The sequence below is a fragment of the Dermacentor variabilis genome, chromosome 5 (genome assembly GCF_050947875.1).
Source record: "Dermacentor variabilis isolate Ectoservices chromosome 5, ASM5094787v1, whole genome shotgun sequence".
NCBI lineage: Eukaryota > Metazoa > Arthropoda > Arachnida > Ixodida > Ixodidae > Dermacentor > Dermacentor variabilis.
In genome coordinates, this window is record NC_134572.1 from 45,488,845 (window position 1) to 45,509,254 (window position 20,410).

The 20,410-nt window shown below is 44.1% G+C and overlaps 2 protein-coding genes across 3 annotated transcripts in view; both read left to right on the plus strand.

The window, feature by feature from the left end:
* Nucleotides 1–12,966, plus strand: part of Fib (rRNA 2'-O-methyltransferase fibrillarin) — a 43,526-nt gene extending 30,560 nt beyond the window's left edge. The window contains exons 8-10 of the mRNA XM_075692325.1: nt 8,898–9,010; nt 11,048–11,193; nt 12,828–12,966. Of these exons, the coding sequence (XP_075548440.1) occupies nt 8,898–9,010; nt 11,048–11,193; nt 12,828–12,852 (284 nt within the window). The 3' untranslated portion in view covers nt 12,853–12,966. The remainder of the gene's footprint in view (nt 1–8,897; nt 9,011–11,047; nt 11,194–12,827) is intronic.
* A 194-nt stretch (nt 12,967–13,160) lies between these two features.
* The window catches only part of mnb (minibrain), a 128,176-nt gene continuing 120,926 nt past the window's right edge, over nt 13,161–20,410 (plus strand). The window contains exon 1 of one of the 2 annotated variants that reach the window (XM_075692320.1): nt 13,161–13,430. The gene's annotated coding sequence lies outside the window, so the exon portion shown is untranslated. The remainder of the gene's footprint in view (nt 13,431–20,410) is intronic. The other variant, XM_075692322.1, reaches the window with a different exon arrangement.

A 20,410-nucleotide genomic window follows, 5' to 3' on the forward strand; every position in this document is an offset into this window, starting at 1 on the left:
CGGTGAGTAGAACGGCGTCCGCAGACGGCGCTACGGCTTTTCTGCGCAAAACGCGAACGCGCGGCCAGAAACAGAGCCAAGACAGAGCCGACAGCAGAGCGAAAGCGGGAGTATGGTGGCTAGCGGAAGGAGAAACGAATTACGTCCCACATTACGTCCCACGGCACACGGAGAGTCCGTTTTCGTTAAAATATAGGCTGCGGCGAGCTCGCAGCGTGGTCGGCGTGGTCTATGGGAAGCGACGAGCCTTTTCGCACTCGCAACAGGGCATAAAAATGTGCGAATCGACGCAAAACTCGGCCTAGAAACGTGCTTCGCCACAGCCAGGGCTCAATACGACCAAAGCTGGCACGACCCAGATGTCGTTTCCCGCACCGCCACCAGGCGCCGCTACTATACCTCAAACTCCAGCGCAAGACGCCCATAAGCTGGTACTTCATTCTATGACGCTAACTTCGGCGCTCGTCGCAATGGACCCTGACACCGACAGATTGGCTCGCGATGGTGGGCTCAACTTCAGCGATTTGAGCACCGACGAGCGCGACCTGTTGCTGAGTGCTCGCACTGCCGGCGTCGTTGCGTATTACGACGGCGGCCTCGACACCGGCTCTCCGGAGCGGGAAAGCAACGAGGGCTTCCCACGACATCACATGGACGTGGCATTCTCGCTGCTTGTTCCAAATGAAAGTTTCGCGAGCCAGCAGAACCCTCACAGCACGACGCGATAACGAAACTACTGAAACTCCAAAGCGTGCGCGGCGCAGAGTCGAGCGCGCAGAGTCGAGCGAAAACGAAACCTTTCGAACACCCATATTACTGAAGGGCAACATCAAAATGTTATTTTTTCTTAGAATCGAATAGACGTAGACAAGTAGCATTTTTTTCCGTCTTATAATCGAATGAAATTATATTTTTAATACGAGTAGTTGAGTATTAGTAACACAAATTATGAGGAGTCCTTTCGTCATCGGGCTAGTACCGGAATGTCGCTGGGGGGTCTCAAATCGTGTCATGCATTTACCTCAATTTCTCGGTTACTAAAGCTCTGTTCGCGATTATATTGACGCCTTAGACGTTCTATAACATTGCTCTACCACTTTAACTTGAGTTTCTGGTAACCTTTAGTGTCCCTTTAATGTTACACCCATCATTCTTCTTTCCATAGCTCGTTGCGTCGTCCTCAATTTAAGTAGAACCCTTTTCGTAAGACACAGCTGTTATATAGTTTTCTCTTGAGGGATAATGGCAACCTATCGTTCATGATCTGACAATGCCTGCCAAATGCACTCCAGCCCATTCTTATTCTTCTGATTATTTGCCTCATGATCCGGATCCGCGGTCACTACCTGCTTTAAGTAGGTGCATTTCCTTACCACTTCCAGTGCCTCACTGCCTACCGTAAACTGCTGTTCTCTTCCGAGACTGTTAAACATTACTTTAGTTTTCTGCAGATTAATTTTTAGACCCACCCTTCTGCTTTGCCTCTCCAGGTCAGTAAGCATGCATTGCCATTGGTCCCCTGAGTTACTAAGCAAGGCAATATCATCAGCGAATCACAAGTTACTAAGGTATTCTCCATTAACTCTTATCCACAATTCTTCCCAATCCAGGTATCTGAATACCTCCTCTAAACACGCTGTGAATAAGATTGGAGAGATCGTATCTCCCTGTCTGACGCCTTTCTTTCTTGGGATTTTGTTGCTTTCTTCATGGAGGACTACGGTGGCTGTGCAGCCGCTATAGATATCTTTCAGTGTTTTTAAACACGGCTCATCTACACCCTGATTCCTTAATGCCTGCATGACTGCTGAGGTTTTGACTGAATCAAACGCTTTCTCATGATGAATGAAAGCTAACTATAGTGTATTGGGAATAACTCTGTTTTTTTTTCCAAATGAGAGAAAATAGTATTTCTATATGAAAGCACGAGGTGCATGGTATTGTACTCTCTCTCTCTCTTTTTTTATTTGTCACGGAAAACGGTTGTGCGCTACAATCGAGTTTGGTTAGAATAGAGTAAATACGGTAGTTTCCAAATCTATAGCCGTGCACTTTCTTTTCACCGGCAACATTGGGCATTGTCGATGATCAGTGGGCGGATCAGTCATCTTCCGTTTCGGCGGCAAGTCAGAGGAGGCTGCGAAACGACGTGGCCAGGAATAATTTCGGCAGAACAAGGAAAGACGAACGCGAGCGATTAAATTCTTGGCATAACCGCGCTAAATGAGGAGCCAGTGAGCAATCTGGGAGCAACGCAGTTGACGCGGCGTAGAGCTATGGGAGCTGCCCATTCGTGTTAGGTATGCAAGGGCGACAGGAGGTAGGCGCGCGAAGAAAGCTGAAAAATGAGCGGGCGGTGGGTGCTAGGGCACCGGGCCATCGTTCAACAGCTCAAATTTCTTGTTTTCATTTTTTTCTTTTCCGTGATTTTGCATTTCACTACCTTCTGGCACCGACACCTAGCAGTCAGACTTCATTATAACCGATAACGCAGCATCAAGGCATTGTAGTAAGTGGGTTATTTCATCATAGAAAACATACAAAAGTTGACGGTGCAGCAGCTTCTCATTGTTATAACCGATATATTGTTAAAACTGGTGTCATTATAAGTGGGTTCGACTGTATTTTAAAACTCCCACTCCCAAATGACTTGCAGTATTTGATACATTGATTGTTTCATTACACAATCTACGATCTGGACTTCGTATACAGTGGAAGCTCGTTCGTACGCTTTTTAAAAAAAAAGACGAAGAAAAATGTACCATCCGGGAAAACATACTATCTGATGTTGCCAAAAAATTTGACAGGTTCAACTGTAGTTCAGATCTACGTAATGCGAAGTGTGCAAAATGTTGCAGCACGAGATGCCGACGTGCACTGAGCTTGCAGAGCCCAAGTGGCCTAAGACCGCACATTGTCATTCTTGCAGCTTCAGCAAGCTTACAGTATTTGCACGATTCTGACACGCACCTTTCTTTGAATAAAAAAGTGCATTCAAATTTTCATGTGCATTATAGTTGTAGCTAATTCTACTCAAAATCAAAAATGAAACCGAGTCTTACTAAACTAGAGAGCTCAGTGCAAGGTAGCTAGCCTCAGTGCCATTGAACGGACATTGTTTTTTATGCCTTGTTTTGGGGTTGCCATATTAAAGTTTGCTGTACATGTGGCATTTCTGATGCATTAGATGGAACTAAAGATGGCATCTATGGTTGGCAGACAGTGAGAAGGAGGTGGTGTCAGACTCTGATAGCAACTAACTGCTATGATTCAGCTGTGTGCGAGTCTGTGCCTTTTTGTGTTCCATAAAGTTGTTTCAACACATTATGCGTCGACTCAAGTTTCATTACTTGAGTCACCAAGTTATTATTTTTTTGTGTTTGGGCAGTGATATAACTGTGCATTACAATCAGGGGCGAGGTAGAATCTTGCAAATGTCGTACATTGGCGCTCCTTGAATTCCGCCTGGGTAAGCAGCTTCTTTATGCGGGGCATTTTCCAGGAAGTATTGATATGGCCAATCAACGCGAATCATTGCAGCCCGAGACACATGTTGTTTCCTATTGTGTTTCAAGACAGCAACGCGAAACCGAAACACAATCGAACTAGTGGGCAATGCCCAGAATACAATGCTGCCAGAGTGAAACATGACGCTCATTTCGTGCCACCTGCAGCACGTAGTATGCTTCCAACGGCACTACGCCCCACTAGCTGTGAAGCAGACAAGTGAAAATGCTTATTGAAACGCTGCAGCGACCTCGTAGGAGATTTACTGGTGTATAGAATAGGAAACCAAGTGTGCGCTTGTGTTTTCACGTGAGATGGGTGCGAAAGTATTGCGAGGAACCTGCTGCGGTGGGCAGCTGCTATTCTCAATTGCACATGCCTTGCGCCTTTTCTTGTTTGCATGTGATCTCAAAGCCGAAAACATATTGTATGATCGCAGTCTTGTGTTCTATGGATACGTAAGTACAGGTGAAAAATAAGTGCAACTGCATTAGGTCATTTTTTGTGTTGTCAACACGAACATTGGCACTGGGAAATCGTATTTAACAATATTGTATCAATGAGGTTTAACTGTACTAATAATGACACTTTGCTGCTTGTTTCCGTCATGCTGCCACTTACACCTGTTCCCATTGTTGTAAGAGGCTGCCAAGTGACAGGTGTAGCTTTAGCCCAGTGGGGCTTTGAGCTTGAAGTCAATCACAGGGTGTCTACCAACCGGGAAAACTCAGGGATTTTTCGCTTCTATCAGTGAAAATTAGCTGTAACTTTATCGAAAGGGAACGAAAGTTGCGGTAATGCTGGCTCGAGCAACAGAGAGGGATCGTAACGAATCATCTTTGACGCCATGTCGTTGGCTGGGGGAGTTTCCAGTGTACAGTCAACGACTGACTTACCGGGCACCCAATAATTCAGATGGCTTCGTGGCACCGCCATGTACCCCATAGAGTCAATGTCTAAGAACGTCTGAAATTTCAGATGCAAGAACGCTTCATCGTCCGATTTTTCTCGCTTTTTGCTATCTGCAGGTACGAAATGGCATTGATCAATGCCACCATCGCTGCCGTTTTGATAACCTCGCCGCTTCGGACCGGCGCTCTCGCATGCAGATCTGCTGGCAGCTGTGGCCACCACTGTGGCGAACGCTAGGCCTAGCTGCTTCAACATTTGCTAATAAGCTTCTTGCCTTTCGGTGCCGTATTTTTCATTGAAAGAATTCGCTGCTGTCAGCAATGGCACCGACTCCGACTTTGCGGTCCTCGCATTTGGCTTCAAAGCTTGGAAAGCACGCTGCGTTGCATAGCGTAATGCTAGTTCCCAAAAAGTCAGCTTCGCCTCAATATAGCAATGTTACGTGGCGAAGCATGCGCGGAATTATTGCCGTGAAATGTAAGTAACGTGGGAAGGGGCAATTGTCATGGGACACAGTATTTATTCCTTAATTATTCGCGCATCCACCCGCAATCCCCTGTGACAGTATGAGCACCGATATGCGTAATAAGTGTACTGCCAGGCCTTTTCGGATGTGCCTGCAGCAATTTGAGCTATTAAGGGCAGTAAAAGACATGCATTCATTTTTTCTTTTTTTTTTTTTTTTTCAAACTGCCCGATTTTTTTCACGTTTTTGCTGCCCCTAGGGACTATACAACTGACCAAGAGGATGCTTCAAATAGTCCGTGGTGCGAGTGCATGGTGGAAGGAGGACTAAAACATAAAGGATTTACGCATTGAGGAATTAACGGGAAAGGAACCGTGCCGCGGCTTCTTCCAAGGAGCTTGAGCTCAAAAAACAAAGTGTTGGCTGACGCCGAGATGCAGGTGTCCCTCATCCAAACCAAAATAAACTCTTTAAAGTAGCGAAATGCAACACTGAGGCATTGTGCGCAGGCTGAGAGTATATCAGGACAGTTAAGTTTGACACACCAACTGTTGAGACAGAATCTCACTTGTGACAATGTTCGGGCCTCAAACCAATGAGCTTGCTATCAGTTAATAGAAATAGCTTGTGTCCACTTCAGTCACAGGATCCACATTTGTGGACACGAGCTAGTTTTGCCATTTCTGGGTAGTGGTAGCAAGGAATAGAGCACAGACATTAAGCTTAGGGTAAATTGAACATTCTGATAACCTAATTTACTTCCATTTTACTTCTGAGTGATATGTATTGTTACAGAGTACCGACGTGGGGCATGCCAAGAGCAACCTTGAAATATACTTTTTTCTTTCTTGAATTCGAGTGGGGGATTTAATCCTTTTTATGAAGAAACATAGCATGACTGACTTTACAATATTCAATTATTTGATTACTTTGTAATTTTGATGACTTATCATAAAATGCTCAAAGAGTCATTCTGCCACCTTGATTTGCTTTCAGTGGAGTCTCAAGTGCCATCTATCCTTCACATATGTATTGACAATCAGTCAAAATTCGTGACTGAATGGGATATTTGAACATAAACAATCTCATTTTATTCATATTTGAGAATCTTCGACTCGGTTTGCAATAAGTTTTATAATTTTTTTTTTTTTCGAAGATATTTTATTCGCTGTGCGTTTTACTAAACCCTCCCTTCCGATTTCTTTTTGAATAAAATAAATGCTGCTCCTTGCTATTCAAACCGGATTAAGTAGGTTCTTTTATTTTTTAGTATGCTTACTAGAGAATAACAGCATTGGGCGACATGTCAACCCATCTTGACATAAAATGAGGTTCTGTGTCGTTCAGAAAATTTTGCAAAGGCACTCAGGGAAAACATGGAAATCTCAGGGAACTTGGAAATGTCTACTTTGTAGACACCCTGCAATCAGCAGAGGGCCCAGGCAAGGATTAGGGGATGTGTAATGAAGGCAAAATGTATAATTAAATTGTTACATAAAGAGCACTCTGATCTACAAAGGTTATTAGAAGGCTGAGGCTTCTTCCTCTCCCCCCGCCTCCTATTACCAGGAATGCTTGACTTGAGTGTTCACAGAATCATGCATATTTGGTGCTCTGTTGTTATGTTTGGGCGTGTCGTTGGTGCCTTCCTGCATCAAGTGCCACTCACTCATTCGAATGCAGTGCATGGCAGAGAGAAATAGGAAACATTCTGCACAAACACGAATGCACAGACTTGCTCATTCATGTTGACCACTGGAGTGAGCATGTCTGAACGTTGTCACTGCCCAAGCTAGAGTTTGAAGCACTTGCCTGTTACATTGTTGTCACCCTAGGTGAATCGCACTGTTTGTTTTGGAGTAGTGTTCCTTAATTCTTGTGCGAGTGCTCAGATCATGGTTAAATTTTGCAAGTACTGATCTGTAAGCTGTCAGCATAAAGCATTCTTCCAACTCACAGATGAGAGATTTGTCACGTAAGGCGAGCAGAAGTGTTATGCACTCTAGTACTTTGAGTTGAATAATCCAGCCACTGAGTGTGTTGATCTGACATGACTGAGACATTCATCGTTTGAAAGAAACATATTCTGATCAACAGGTGGAGTTCACCTTTGAAGACTATTGTTGTGTGGCACCGTGTACAATGATGCATGTACAGTGATGTACAATGAGGGATGGGCGCTTCCTCGCATTTATTCTGAGAATTGAATGTGTTCCAGGAGGTTATTTTGTCAATGTGAAGTGGCCGAAGCAACCTAATCAATGCCAGTTATTAAGGGTCTCCAATGTTGACTTCTGTGAACTTTCTAATGGGAAAGAAAACTGACCTGGGTGGCCAGAGTTCTTTAATGTTGGGCGATAACCTTATACAGTGAAACTTGGTTAAACCGTATTTGGATGGAGCTCGGAAACAGTATGTAGTAAATGGTAGTACTGCTTAACCGAAATAGCATGAGATTGCCCACTTACCTGTCAAAAACGGAACTCGGAGAGAGTGCAATAAAATGGGAAAAAACATGCAGTATTTATTTACTTTGCGTGACAAACGTGTTATTTTCGTTTGATGTCACGGTGGCCTAGCAACGACGACAGCGGCCTCAAACTTGCTGAAGCTGTGAGCCAGATTTTCAGCCAGCCCCCTTTCTCAGCAAACACTTGCATGGCAGATTCCTCGTTGGCGTTGCATATTCTCCGTGCACAGGCGCGATAGCGTTGCAGAAGTCGTGGGGCACCTTTTCATTGCGGGCTGCTGTTCTCGTCGCGACGATTGCATTCATGAGGCTGACGTAACGCGCAGCTTCTGCCACCGTCGGGGCTGAATCGCCCGTGCTGTCACTTTCTGTGTCGTCCTTATCACTGTTACTAGGCGACACTTTGGCAACAACAGAGGCAACGATGGCGAAAAATCGAACCCTGTAGCTGACATCTCTCCGCGGTTGCAGCAGCGCTGCCAAGCAACTTCTTCACATTCCAAATGCCAGAGACCGTAGTCAACAGTGGACCCATGTTGCGTGCCAGCGACGACTTTAGCACGAACGATGTCTAATTTTTCTTATATGCTAAGCACCCGGCGTCTTTTTTATCCGAGTTTTGGCATGACGCGAGTGCTCGCTTGCACGATGCCACAACGCTCTCTGGCACGGCGCCGAAATGATGTTGATGTTGATGTGGCGTCACGCGCAAGCGCACAGGGCGCTTGGAGGCCGTTGTGCTGATCTCTAAGGCTTGTTGTTTTGCCAGGTCACCTGATGGAGACGACGCACCGCCGTGTTTGCCTGATGAAAAGTTTAAACACTAAGTCTTAATCGATACATACGCACTAAGCTGGTACGGTTTATGCGGATACAAAACACATTATGTTCAATGGCCGGAGTCGGGGATTTGACTTTACTACTTTTAAAATGAAACTACTGTTTAAGCGGGTACGGTTTAACGAGGTTTTACTTAGATACTTATAGTTTTTCATGACACAAGTGGCAGGCTGCCTACTCCCTGCCTGTTGGCTTAGCCCTTCAGCAGCCATTGAAAATGATATCCCCGAAATTGCTCAGGCTGATATACAACTCTTGACTACTCCCCACCTGCCACACCTTTGTTACATCCAAGGATGAGCTGTGAAGCCCATTCTTGGATGGGCACATCAGTGTTACACAGCAGAGTTGGTTCACTCAAAATCAGTTGATTCACTCACTGTTACACGCATGTTCACAGCCTTGCTCACAGCTACATGCAAATATTTTCTGTATAAGCTTGCCTTTTCTTTTATTTTTTTAATTCTGAGCCTTTGTCTTCCTGCCTGGTCACTTTGGCAAGAAAATTCTACCACGACTCGTCGTTGTGCTCCTAGGTCAAGCACCCTTCTTAAGCACCCTTCTTAAGCACTCAGTGTGGCTTCATAAGATTGTGCATGAGACCCGTCGCAAATTTTTCTGTCCTTAAAACCCACTCTACTTTATTTTAAATGCTTATGTTGTTGTAGCAGCTTCTAACATCTAAATGTCATTGTCTTACAGGTATGGTGGACACCATCTTTGCAGACGTTGCTCAGCCTGACCAGGCGAGAATAGTTGCCATAAATGCTCACCATTTTCTAAAGAATGGTGGACACTTTGTCATATCAATAAAGGTGCGTGGTGGTTTCTTTTTCTTCTTTTTCACCCTGCTTGCTGAATGCATTAGAGATCAGATACCACATTTTTTGCATGTATAAGCTGCCACTGCGTATTGTCCGCACCCCCAATTAGTCGTCAAATGTTCCAAAGTGATCACTGGGACCCGCGTGTCTTCCACAAAGTTCTACACCATTCGCGTCGCGCATACATGCAATCGGATTACACAAGGTTCGGTGACAGACATCGAATAGAACCATCGATAATACTCCAGAAACTTCTGATACATGCAGGCGCATCCTGCGCTGTGCGATAACATTTGTCAGGCATTGAAACATGGTCGCCCGATAAAGATAGGCAAGTACACATGTCACTATGAACAGATTTACTGCTGCAAAACTTATTTTTTCGCTTGTGGACAATGGCACGGGTACGTTCTGCGTTTGCCCATCGAGCAGCCCGATGGGTAGCCCGGATATCGTGCACATGGTCTGTACTCTGCGACACTGTCAGTTTACGCCATGCTGCACGAAATCAGTCAGGAACATTGTTGACTTTATGGCCACACGCAAGCTTACACCATTCTGTCCAGTAAGTGCACAAACTAGAGAGAGAAAGATGCTTATTAATTTAAATATATATATATATATATATATATATATATTTATATATATACTTACATTAAGGCAACCCCAGTGCTTTTTTCCGATGAGGTGCCTAGATTAGGTGAATTCTTTCGCTCCTTAATAGGTAGAGCAGTAGGCTGTAGTATATAGCTTTGCGGTATTCAGGGGTCCCTCTTCAAAGGATCCAGTCATTTAGTGTAATGACTGAGCTCTATAGCTCAGCAAACGAATTTGGTAAGTGCTCGTGATAGTTGCTGGCTTATTGCCTGCAGACTCTAACTCTACTTCAAGTATGTGGCTGTCTGTACAGGACATGCAAATGACTTCTCGCCTGATCACCTATGTGGTCTATTCATGAAGACATTTTAAGGGGGTCTTCGAAAAATTTTTAAATCTTTATTCTTCAAGGTGTGGTGCTGGAAGCATACATACGGTACGTAATACAATGTGCTTATTTCAAATATGAGATGTATTTTTTGTTTATCTCCGTTGGTTCTAATTTTATGCAAGTGTCCATGAATTGTTTTCTCTAAAGATGTGGAAAATGTCTGATGCTTGGATTTTGCTTAATAGCGTATTATTAATGGCATCCGTATGATTCAAAGAATGCCATAAGACCAACCGTATTGCTCTGCCTTACCCGGAACATGAGTTGCAAGGTATTGAATTTGAAACTTGAAAAAAGTGTTTTTTTCTGGTGACTAACTTTGAAGTGTCGCAACTCTTGTTCTAGGTAAGGCGGAACAATAAGGATGGTTTGTTACATTCCTTGAATCATACATAAGGCATTGATGCCCTGTTTAGCAGAATTTCAGAAACTGATTATTTGCAAATCTTTGCAAAAAGATTGTTTAAAGGAAGCTCGCATAGTATTAGTACCAGAGGAGATAAACAAAAATGGACTGCATGTTAAAAAAAAAGCACATATCATTACATGTACAAGTTGTCAGCACCATATCTCAAGGATTAAATTATTTTTTTCTAAGACCACCCCCCAGTGTTGGGCAGCAGCTTGCTGCTCGGCCCAGCACTGCTTCATCAGTCTGCTTCCAAAGTTGCAGTTTTGTCCAACCTTGAAGCCCCAGCTCCTCCATGCGGGATACGTTGATGGTTATAATGCCATCGTCATCGTGCCATGTAGTAGTGGTTTGTGAAAATTGAACAGCATTCGAGTATGCACATGATGCTCAGTGAAGCCTTTTTTCCAAGTTTGCTCACTCCATATTTACTTCTTTGACGATGTTACTCTTTGTAGCCTCATTTAAAGCACATTCCTAGTCCTGTTGGAAACTTATGATAAAGGCTTTTGCTTACATTCCATCATGAGCTGCGGTCAGATTCTCCTCCTTGTTCATGAAGTTCTTTAAGTATAACGCATCTCTGTACAGCCACACATTTCATCTGGGGCGGTGGTTTACCTTTGTGCAGGCTAATTGCATTGACTCTACGGCTGAGCCTGAGGCAGTGTTTGCTGGTGAAGTGGAGAAACTGAAGCAGGAGCGGCTCAAGCCACAGGAGCAGATCACATTGGAGCCCTATGAAAGGGACCATGCTGTGGTTGTAGGCACCTACAGGTACATTTCTGAGCTGATCCTGGAGTGGTGTTCTTATTGTTTCACAATGTATCATTTAGGGGTTAATAGTTTGTAGGATCTTAGTGCTTTATGTTATATTTATAGCACCATGTACTTAAATTCTAGAGTGGCACTATGTTCATGTCAGCCTGGCTTACTTATGTTATTTCTGTCCTTGGCAGGGTAGCCGTAATTAAGTTTCTTTCCTACGCACTTTTTTTTTTCCTTTCATTACATGTTGAGATGGTGGGCATTCTCTAAACATTAAAAGAAACCTTCGTTTGTGGTTAGTGGCAGGTCGTGTTGACAAATATATGCTACCTGCCCTGTCCAAGAGTGTGTTTGGCCTAGGTCTAGGCAAAGTGCTACTCTTCATCACTTTCATAGTACATATTCCAAAGCGAACCAGACACTATTGGCGCTGGGTCAATGACTGTCTTGGTTGTGTTTCTCCATTCCCTTCAGCTTGTTTCACTGTATATATCACTCAAGGTAAGTGCTTTAGCACAAGCATATACCAGAGCATCTCTCCAAGACTGAGCTCGACCCTCCTCTCCTTTTAATTTGGCTTAATTGGTATTTCTGCAGCCCACGATGCAGCGTCAGGGGAAGGGTAAGTGGGAAATAAACATGAGAGGAAGGGAAGACAGGCATAAGCAGCAGGGGCCTCATCCATTCATGGAGGAGGCCGATGAAGCTGTGGCCGGCGGGGTGCAGGTGCTTATCGGTAGGCTGTGATCCCGTTCGCCTCCACAAACTCCAAGAGGCTGAGGAGAGCTTGGAGGTTGGGGGGGCGAAGGGAACAGCAGGTTGCTGGCTGTTGCAGCAAGTAGGCCCTGCTTCCTGTAGACAGTGATGAATTGCTTAATCTGTACCCTATATGCTTGCACCCTTTCTACAGACCATGGCCAAGGAGCATGCAATAGTCAGTGCCTCGTGGAATGTGCTGAAAAATGTTCACGCTTCGCAACACTCACACCCACTTCTTCGCTTGAATACACCAAACAATGCACTCCAGTATATGCCAGCCTGATTATCTGTAAAAATAATGAGTCTCTTGATCACCTCGTGATAAAAGCATTTAATAACCAGAAAAGTGTTAACTGGGCACATTTGGAAAAAGTCAGCTGAGCTGGTTAAAAACTTGCTGTACAGCCTTGTTAACTACATGATGCACTTTCCATACTGGTAAGTCGCACTTTGCATCTCCCCTAAATATCTTGATTGATTTATTTTGTTTGTTTGTTTTGAATACCCTAAAGACACCGAGAGGCATTACATCGGGGGGGGGGGGGGGGAATACAATTTGCACATATTTCAACGCAGTAAAAATGACTGAAGGCAACAATCAAGCAAATATGGCAGTATATTCATTGTGCCCTGCAAACCTCTGCCGGTAGCGTCCAGTTGTGATATTGCGAGCAATTTCGCACATTTCGCGGGGGGAAGAAAATTGAACTGCTTTTGCATGAGCCCTGCAGGTGGCAGCACAATACCGCAGCCTTGTCGCTTTGGGACATTTCTGCATAAATGCCAAAGATGTTTAAAAAGGCTGATTTTGGCCATGGTCTTTTACATTTACCAGTGTATGAATATCCTGCCCTCTAACAGCACTTTTGTTTCCTAAATTACAGGCCGCCGAAGAAATCTGAAGGGTGATACGAGGACCCGGCGCAGTGCTGTTTTTATTATATTGTTTGTTTTAACTTCTCGTACCAGATTCACAACGTGCACTACGTGTCGTAAGCTGTAATAAACGATCTTTTTTCAACACTTTGTGTCGTTTCTTCCAGTGGTGTCGTTTGTAAGGTTCGATACGCGCACAAACTGAAATCCTACCTTGTAGTTGTGTGGTTGCACGTCCACATCCAGCAGCACTTCGTTTCGCAGTTGCGTATTTGGATTTTGTTTTTGTTTTTTTCGAAAAACTGAAAATTCGTGTTCGGCTGTTATATTGAAGATTTATCGATGACACATAATTCGTACGAGCTATTGTAAACGCACTCAATTTTCGCGCTGACTGTACGCAACTGCAGCGTCTGGCGCTCGGCTTAACTGCTTTTGGCGGGAGGAAACGCAACGGCCATGGATAAACGAGATTCAAATTGAATCGTTTTCCGCGCCATTTTAATGTGTTCGAGATTTTATTTTGGGTGTTTGTGCCTTCTGGATTATTTTTGATTGGATTACCTCACCTCTGCTGTGGATTGAAACAACCCTGGATAGCCGCTGTTGAGGTAGGTGGCTCATTTTTTGTGCGGCTGCGTGGCAATCTCGCGCAAGCCGATGCGCCATGTGGTTATGGCGTTGTCCTTTCAAAGGGGAACATGCAATGTTTACAATTGTATTTTCGTTCAACCACATTTCTAAACGCCCATCGTAGATCACTACGAGACTACGAAATGTATTTTTTCAGTTTCAGCTATTGCTTATAATACGAATTTAATATGAATATCATCTAGTTCCGTTTCTATCCTGAGAGCACATTTCGCACAGCAACACGTGAATTTCGGTGGTGTTTACTTCGCTGCACCACAGTTGGCTGAAACATTGCGCTTAAATCAAAGAAGGGCGCCCATTAGCCGAGTTTTTCAGTTCTGTTCATTCACCATCTCCATCGTTGACGACCCTCGCTGCCGAACAGACACCTCCAACTGCGGCAATCCGCTAAGCCTTGCAGACGCCGTTCACGTTGGGGACTGGGCGCCGTGTTCTTATCGCCGCGTCCGTCGGTCAATCTGTGCTATCCGACGGTCACCCAATGTTGGTTCGCAGCTCCCCTGCGTGACTCGGTATTGCGATCGCGCGCCTTGAAAGGCACGTGTGAACGATACCCATTATTCTCCCGTTCGTGCATCTGAGATCGGCAACTGGATTGCTTACTCGTTTGTTTATTCGCGCAGTTAAGACGGGCGCCGCGCGTACGGCGCGTATCGTAGGCCTCCCTCTGCCTGAAATGGCCTTCGGTGCCGTTCCATTTCCTCGGTGATTTCGCGGTGCTGGGAAATTTGCGGCGCGTAGTAACAAGGGGTCGTGTGCGATCAGCTGACGACGCTTCTAAGATGTCTACATCCGGGTGACTCACAGACGAAGCGATATGCGGCGCAGACGGCGCTGCCGAAGAAGAAAACGCAGCGTTTCCTCGTTCATTAACGTTTTAACCTCCTGAGTTTCTTTAAATTTTTTTCGGCTTCTAATGAATTGCGCACTGCCAATATGGAAGCGGTGCTTTTTGTCCCAACGACGCTGCCTATTTTTGGCGTATTTTTTGTGCTCGCCACCGTAGCGTCGCGTTCGGCTCTTTCCCAGCCTTCTCCCACCAGCCGCTCTTCCCCTTTCCAGGCTGGCCGCTGTTGTCGTCTGCCGCTTCGGATCGGGGACGCCATATTTGCATGAAAAATGCAGTGTATGTTGTGTCCTCCTTAGCTGTGACTGCACTGTTACCGTCTGAAAACAGTTGCCGTGGATTTATCCTCATCACTGGCACCTTTCGTTGGCTTCGCGAAACGAGATAACCCCCGTACTTTTCCCCACGGCCGTACTATGTTTACATTTGTTTTTGTTTTTCGCCATGGTGCACGCTTGCGCCGCCCAGGTTTCGATGTTCGGAATGGTATGATTTGTTTTGTTTCATGTCCGTCTAGCCACGCTCTCCGCTTCGTTTCCTGTGTGTTTTCATTCGACCGTCAGCCGTCGCATGTCAACAAAACCGCGTGGGCGCTGTATTTTTATTGCCCGTTTTCATTCTGCGGGCCCTTATATAGCCTTTTTGAGAGTGAGAGCAGGTTCCTGATAAATTGATTAGTAATGAGTCTGAAGAGAGTGTTCTATTTAAAAACTAGCAGGGAGGGACGGGCAGCGATTTATCGAACGACCAAACCGAACTTGTGTTCTCCCACATGGCGTTGCCGGGATGTTATAGTGGGTCCAAAACATATGTGACGGTCAAACACAGATGTGGCTTTTGGCAACGAAAGTGGTAGCTGCGGTGATTGTGATTCTATAATAATGTGCTGCAAAATTAGCGGAAGTGGGTGAACTGGAGGCGTCGCAAATTCTGAAAGATATACGAGGAATATATGGTATTAAATAAATAAATACACATCCAGTTATTGAAGTGGTAAGTAAGTTTGAATTGTCGGTGTCTCCACGAGTCAAGCGTGAAACGTGCTCATTTGTTCGTATTCCGTCTCTAAGGCCAAATACGAGCAAACGCACCGACACTGCTTTGTTTTCGGCTGTTGGACTCATGTGTATCTTTGTCTATCCGTAGTTTCATTCTTTTATGACACCCTGATATTTGCATTGGTTATACTGACGCGTCGTAATTGGGTAGTCCATATCCGACACGTTCTGCTATGCTTGGTGCGTCATATTGAACTGTGTTTTAGCTTCACTTATTTGAAATGTATTTTTGGAATCACGCATGATCCTTTCGTTTCAGTATTCGACAGGTTAAGTTCTGTTTAAAATGTTTTTTGTCTGTAGTGTAAATAACTAGATACGCCTAACTAATTCTAAATGAACCTCTCGGCATACATTCATGTACCCTGGGGTCATAAACAGTCTCGGTGTTCACTTCACTTCACTTTATTACCTTAAAGGCCCCCGTGGTTGGGGGTGTTACATAAGGGGTGGGTTACAAGTATAAATCATATAATAAACAAAGAAAACATCTAATGAACATAAATTATTCGCTGTTAAATACAGTAGCTATACAATTCAGAAATTTAGATGTACAGGTGATTGCGGCGATGTCGTGTGGAAGGCCGTTCCAGTCCGGGGCTGAGCGCGGAAAGAATGAAGATGCGAATGTAGCAGTGCGCGTACGAGGCCGTGCAACTTGAAGGGGATGACCAATGCGGGAGGAAATACGTGCCGGCGGATTGATGTAGGGCGCATGACGAAGTGAGCTGTAATAAAGTTTATGAAACAAGCACATACTAGTAATACGACGTCTACAAGCTAGAGATGTTAAACCTGCCTCTGCTTTTAATGATGATATACTAACATTATATGAATAGCACGAATATATGAATCTTGTGGCTCGACTTTGTACTGATTCTAGGGAAATTGTTAGATACGCCCTTTCGAGTTAGATAATAGCAGAGGCGTATTCTAATTTAGGACGGACAAGTGATTTGAAGGCAAGTAATTTTAGGTTTTGTGGGGCATGTCGTAGATGACGTTTTAAGAATCCAAGGGTTCTGTTAGCGGATGATATGATTTTTGTGACATGTGCGTTCCAGGTTAAATCATTGGACAATGTTACGTCGAGGTATTTATAAGTGTGAGTTAATTCTACCGTCGCGTGCGAGTTGTTTATCAAAGAGAATATTGGTGGCTAAATGCATTGCAGATGGGAACAGGCTATTTCCCACGCAATTCGTCTGAGTTCAGGTCTGTCTAGTTTTCTTTGAAGTCAAGAAGGAAATACATATGCATGCTGAAAACGTCCATCATTCTGTCGAGTGTTTGTTTAGTGCTGTGCGACCAGCAACCACCATGTCTATACTGTACTGCTGAAAATCGAAAACACAGCATTTTAGATGCGGGAGTAAAGAATGCTTTGAACATAGAAATGAAAATGCACAGAGATATATGTAGGATTGATAAATCACTCTGCAGGTGACATTCTCAGCAGTCATTGCCTAGTTGCTGACAGCAAAGGTAGACCTTTCACGCGTTTGAAGAACGTGATGTGGCAAAATAAGAGCCGCAAGCATAAGACCAGAAACGGGGAGAAACAACGATTGGTTCGTAAGCAACGTTTAGCGACTGCTAACGAAAACGAGTCCAAGGAGTCAGTAGTAAGCGCTTTCTTTTTGTTGCACATTATTAAATTTTGCAATAAGTGGGAGAACAAGGGAAAGTGATTGAGAGAAAAAAGTAAGAACATTCTGCACGTGCCCTTATGAAGAGTATTTATTTGTTTATACTCGGGTTTTGCACATTGCAGAGGGAAGAACACGTTACAAAAGCGAGAACTTGGAACAAACAGTCGATAAGAAAATAAACATGAAACAATCGACACATTTGTAAAAAAAAAAAAGAAAATAACGTAGAGCTCGAACAAAAAAACAACACCCGACGACAACCTTCTCTGGCAGCACAGCGAAAGCTACGCGCACGTAACAGTTTTGCCTAAGTTTTTCTTACTAGACGTGGATACCGGAAAACTAGGAACAGCAAGAAACGGAAATCCTTTCCCTAAAAAATCTTTTTTATTTTATTTTATATTTAGTTATTTAGTTATTTATTTATTTGTTTACTTATAGTACCTCAAATACCCCTGCTAGAGGGGTTTTTACATGAGGGGTGGGCGAGCGTACAAATTATCAAAAACACAATACCACTGCAGTAAGCACTGAAATGCGTTAGAAGAGAAACAGCAACGAAGAAAAACGTAAAACCTAAAACGTGTTGCACATCCACAGGTTAAGAAACAAGAAAACGCAAAAGAAAAGCACAACTTATCAGATATGACAATCGACAAGTGTTGAACGTAATGTGTACAAAAAGTGCCAGTAACATTTCTTTTTCTAGGTACGGAACCTGGCAAGTAAAAACAAGCAGAAATCTCGATAACATATTAAGATGTCGACAGAAACACGTTTAAAAGAATACCACAGACGACGCAATCAGGCAAATGATACAATGGCAGACCTAAAACGTGCAGGATCATCATTAATAATGACGCTGACCGGAAGATTATTCAAAAAGAAATTAAATTGTGGGGTTTTACGTGCCGAAGCCACTTTCTGATTATGAGGCACGCCGTAGTGGGGTACTCCGGAAATTTTGACCACCTGGGGTTGTTTAACGTGCACACAAATCTAAGTACACGGGTGTTTTCGCCTCCACCGAAATGCGGCCACCGTGGCCGGTATTCGATGCCGCGACCTCGTGCTTATCAGCCGAACACCATAGCCACTAAGCAACCACGGCGGTTAATTATTCCAATCGATGGCTGTTTGAGAAAAGAAGGAATGAAAATGAGCAGTTGGTCCGAGCATGTGGCGGATAAACTGCTTTATGGTGGCTGATACAGCTTGAAAGACGGACTGCTGGTTTGACAAGGGTGTTGTCGGGAGGGAGGGTATGGCAGGGCTTATGATAAAGGCAAAATCTGAATGTTTTGTGGCGCCTAGCTGGTTTAGGAAGATTAGCCTTTGATTTTAACTGGGTGACACTTGTATGAGTAATGAGAAAAAGAGTAATCTGGCTGCACGATATTGTACCGACTCGAGTGTTTTGCTAGGGTTTTTTTTTTTTTTTTCAGTTACGGGGTTTTACGAGCCAAAACCATTTTCTGATTATGAAGCGCGCCGTAGTGGAGGACTCCGGAAATTTCGACCATCTGGGGTTCTTTAACGTGCACCTAAACCTAAAGTACACGGGTGTATTCGCATTTCGCCGCCATCGAAATGCGGCCGCCGTGGCCGGGATTCGATCCCGCGACCTCGTGCTCAGCAGCGTAACATCATAGCCACTGAGCAACCACGGCGGGTTAGGGTTGTGTTTATGAGGGTCCCAGATAGCGGGCGCATATTCTAACTTAGGTCCTACAAGATATTAATAGGCTAATAACTTAACGGAGGGCGGGGAGAGTGCGATGTTGCGTCGTGGATATCCAAGGGTACGGTTAACTTTGTTGTGATGTGTATGTGACGTGTGATGGCCACGTGAGGTCACGGGTGATCTTCAACAAGAAAATAAACGTAAGTGGTGTGGTTTATTTTACGGTACTTAGCTTAAAGTTGCATTCGCCGACTATACGCATATGCGCCGAAAGAAAAAAGAAATGTGTGCTTCGGTTCTGTAGCCTTCTCTGCGCTGCCACAAAAAGTTGCCGGGTGTAAAAGACGGCACCCACCCAAGCCCGCAGCTTTTTAACCAAGTCCAAAAAAGCACTGCAGTTTGAAGATCAATTCACTCACCTGGCAGTCTTGAAACACTGTACGCAGTAGGTACGTACCGTCATCATTATGAAGGGGAACACCTACTTTTGTTTCCAACACCCGTAGGGGCTGCACAAATATCGCTCCCTAAAAGTTTAATAGAAAAGCTTATTATGTAATAAGTTACTAGATTTGAACCCATCTATCGCGAGATATTGTAGAGTAAAAAGAAAAGAAAGAAATTGTTCTTCCCTTTTATGCTGATGACCACTGTACACTCCTACGTTCTTTTTTTGTTTGTTTGTTTCTATAGTACCTGTCTTAATTTTTTTCTGTATTCTCAGACTGCAGTTTCAAATATATAACAATAAAAAGCTAAGCAATAAGAAGTAGCCGCATAATATGAAATGCCACGTGATATCGACATAACTGTTATGTGTCTGTGGCCTGATAAAATTAATTTATGAAATTGGGCTGAACCTGCCGAAAGCTCACATGGCACATTGTCTAATTCATTATTCCGCGTAAATGCTGCTCATTAGCTGTTCAGTTGTAATCGCAGCCATGCCAGAGCTCTGGGATGAAGTGCTCGCTTACTACTGGGTATTTATAATATGTGTTCTAGCATCGCTAAGGCAACGTGCTTTTCCAGATGACGCGCATTTCTGTTTCATAAATGATTACACAAACAATAAGTGGTGTCCAAATCTACGCCTCGGCGACGGCTCTCTCTCTCTCTCTCTCTCTCTCTCTGGGTAACAGAAACTGATTTCAAGGCTATATTTTTGCAAACTGCATGGTCCGTAAGCGATTGCCGAGACGGAAACTCGTCATACACGCTATAATTAATGATCAATTCTTTATTTTTAATGTTTGCCTTTTCTAACACGCGCTTTTTTTTTTGTCGGATAGACTCATTAAAGGGACACTAAAGCGAAACAATAGATCAGTTTAGACTAATGCAGCAAGGTTTGAGAACCCTGCAGGCAGTCATTTCAAAAAGATAGTTTGATTATTAGGTGAGAAAATTAAGGTCCAAGTATCACTATTTGAATTTCGCGCCGAAATCCCAGCGCCGGTACGTCAGCGTGACGTCAGGAATTCCAAAGTATGTTTTCGCATTAGGGCCGCGTTGGCTGAATAAAGGTTCCCGAAACTTGCCATGTTTAATATTTGGTTCCTTCAGAACACAATGTAGTCAATCTGTACCGCTATGTATAATTAGTAGGTGCTAGAAGACGCCATCAAAATTCAAGACGTCACAGCCCCCAGGTGCGGGAACTTAAGTAGGCGTCGCCACCCGTATTTCGTTCTTG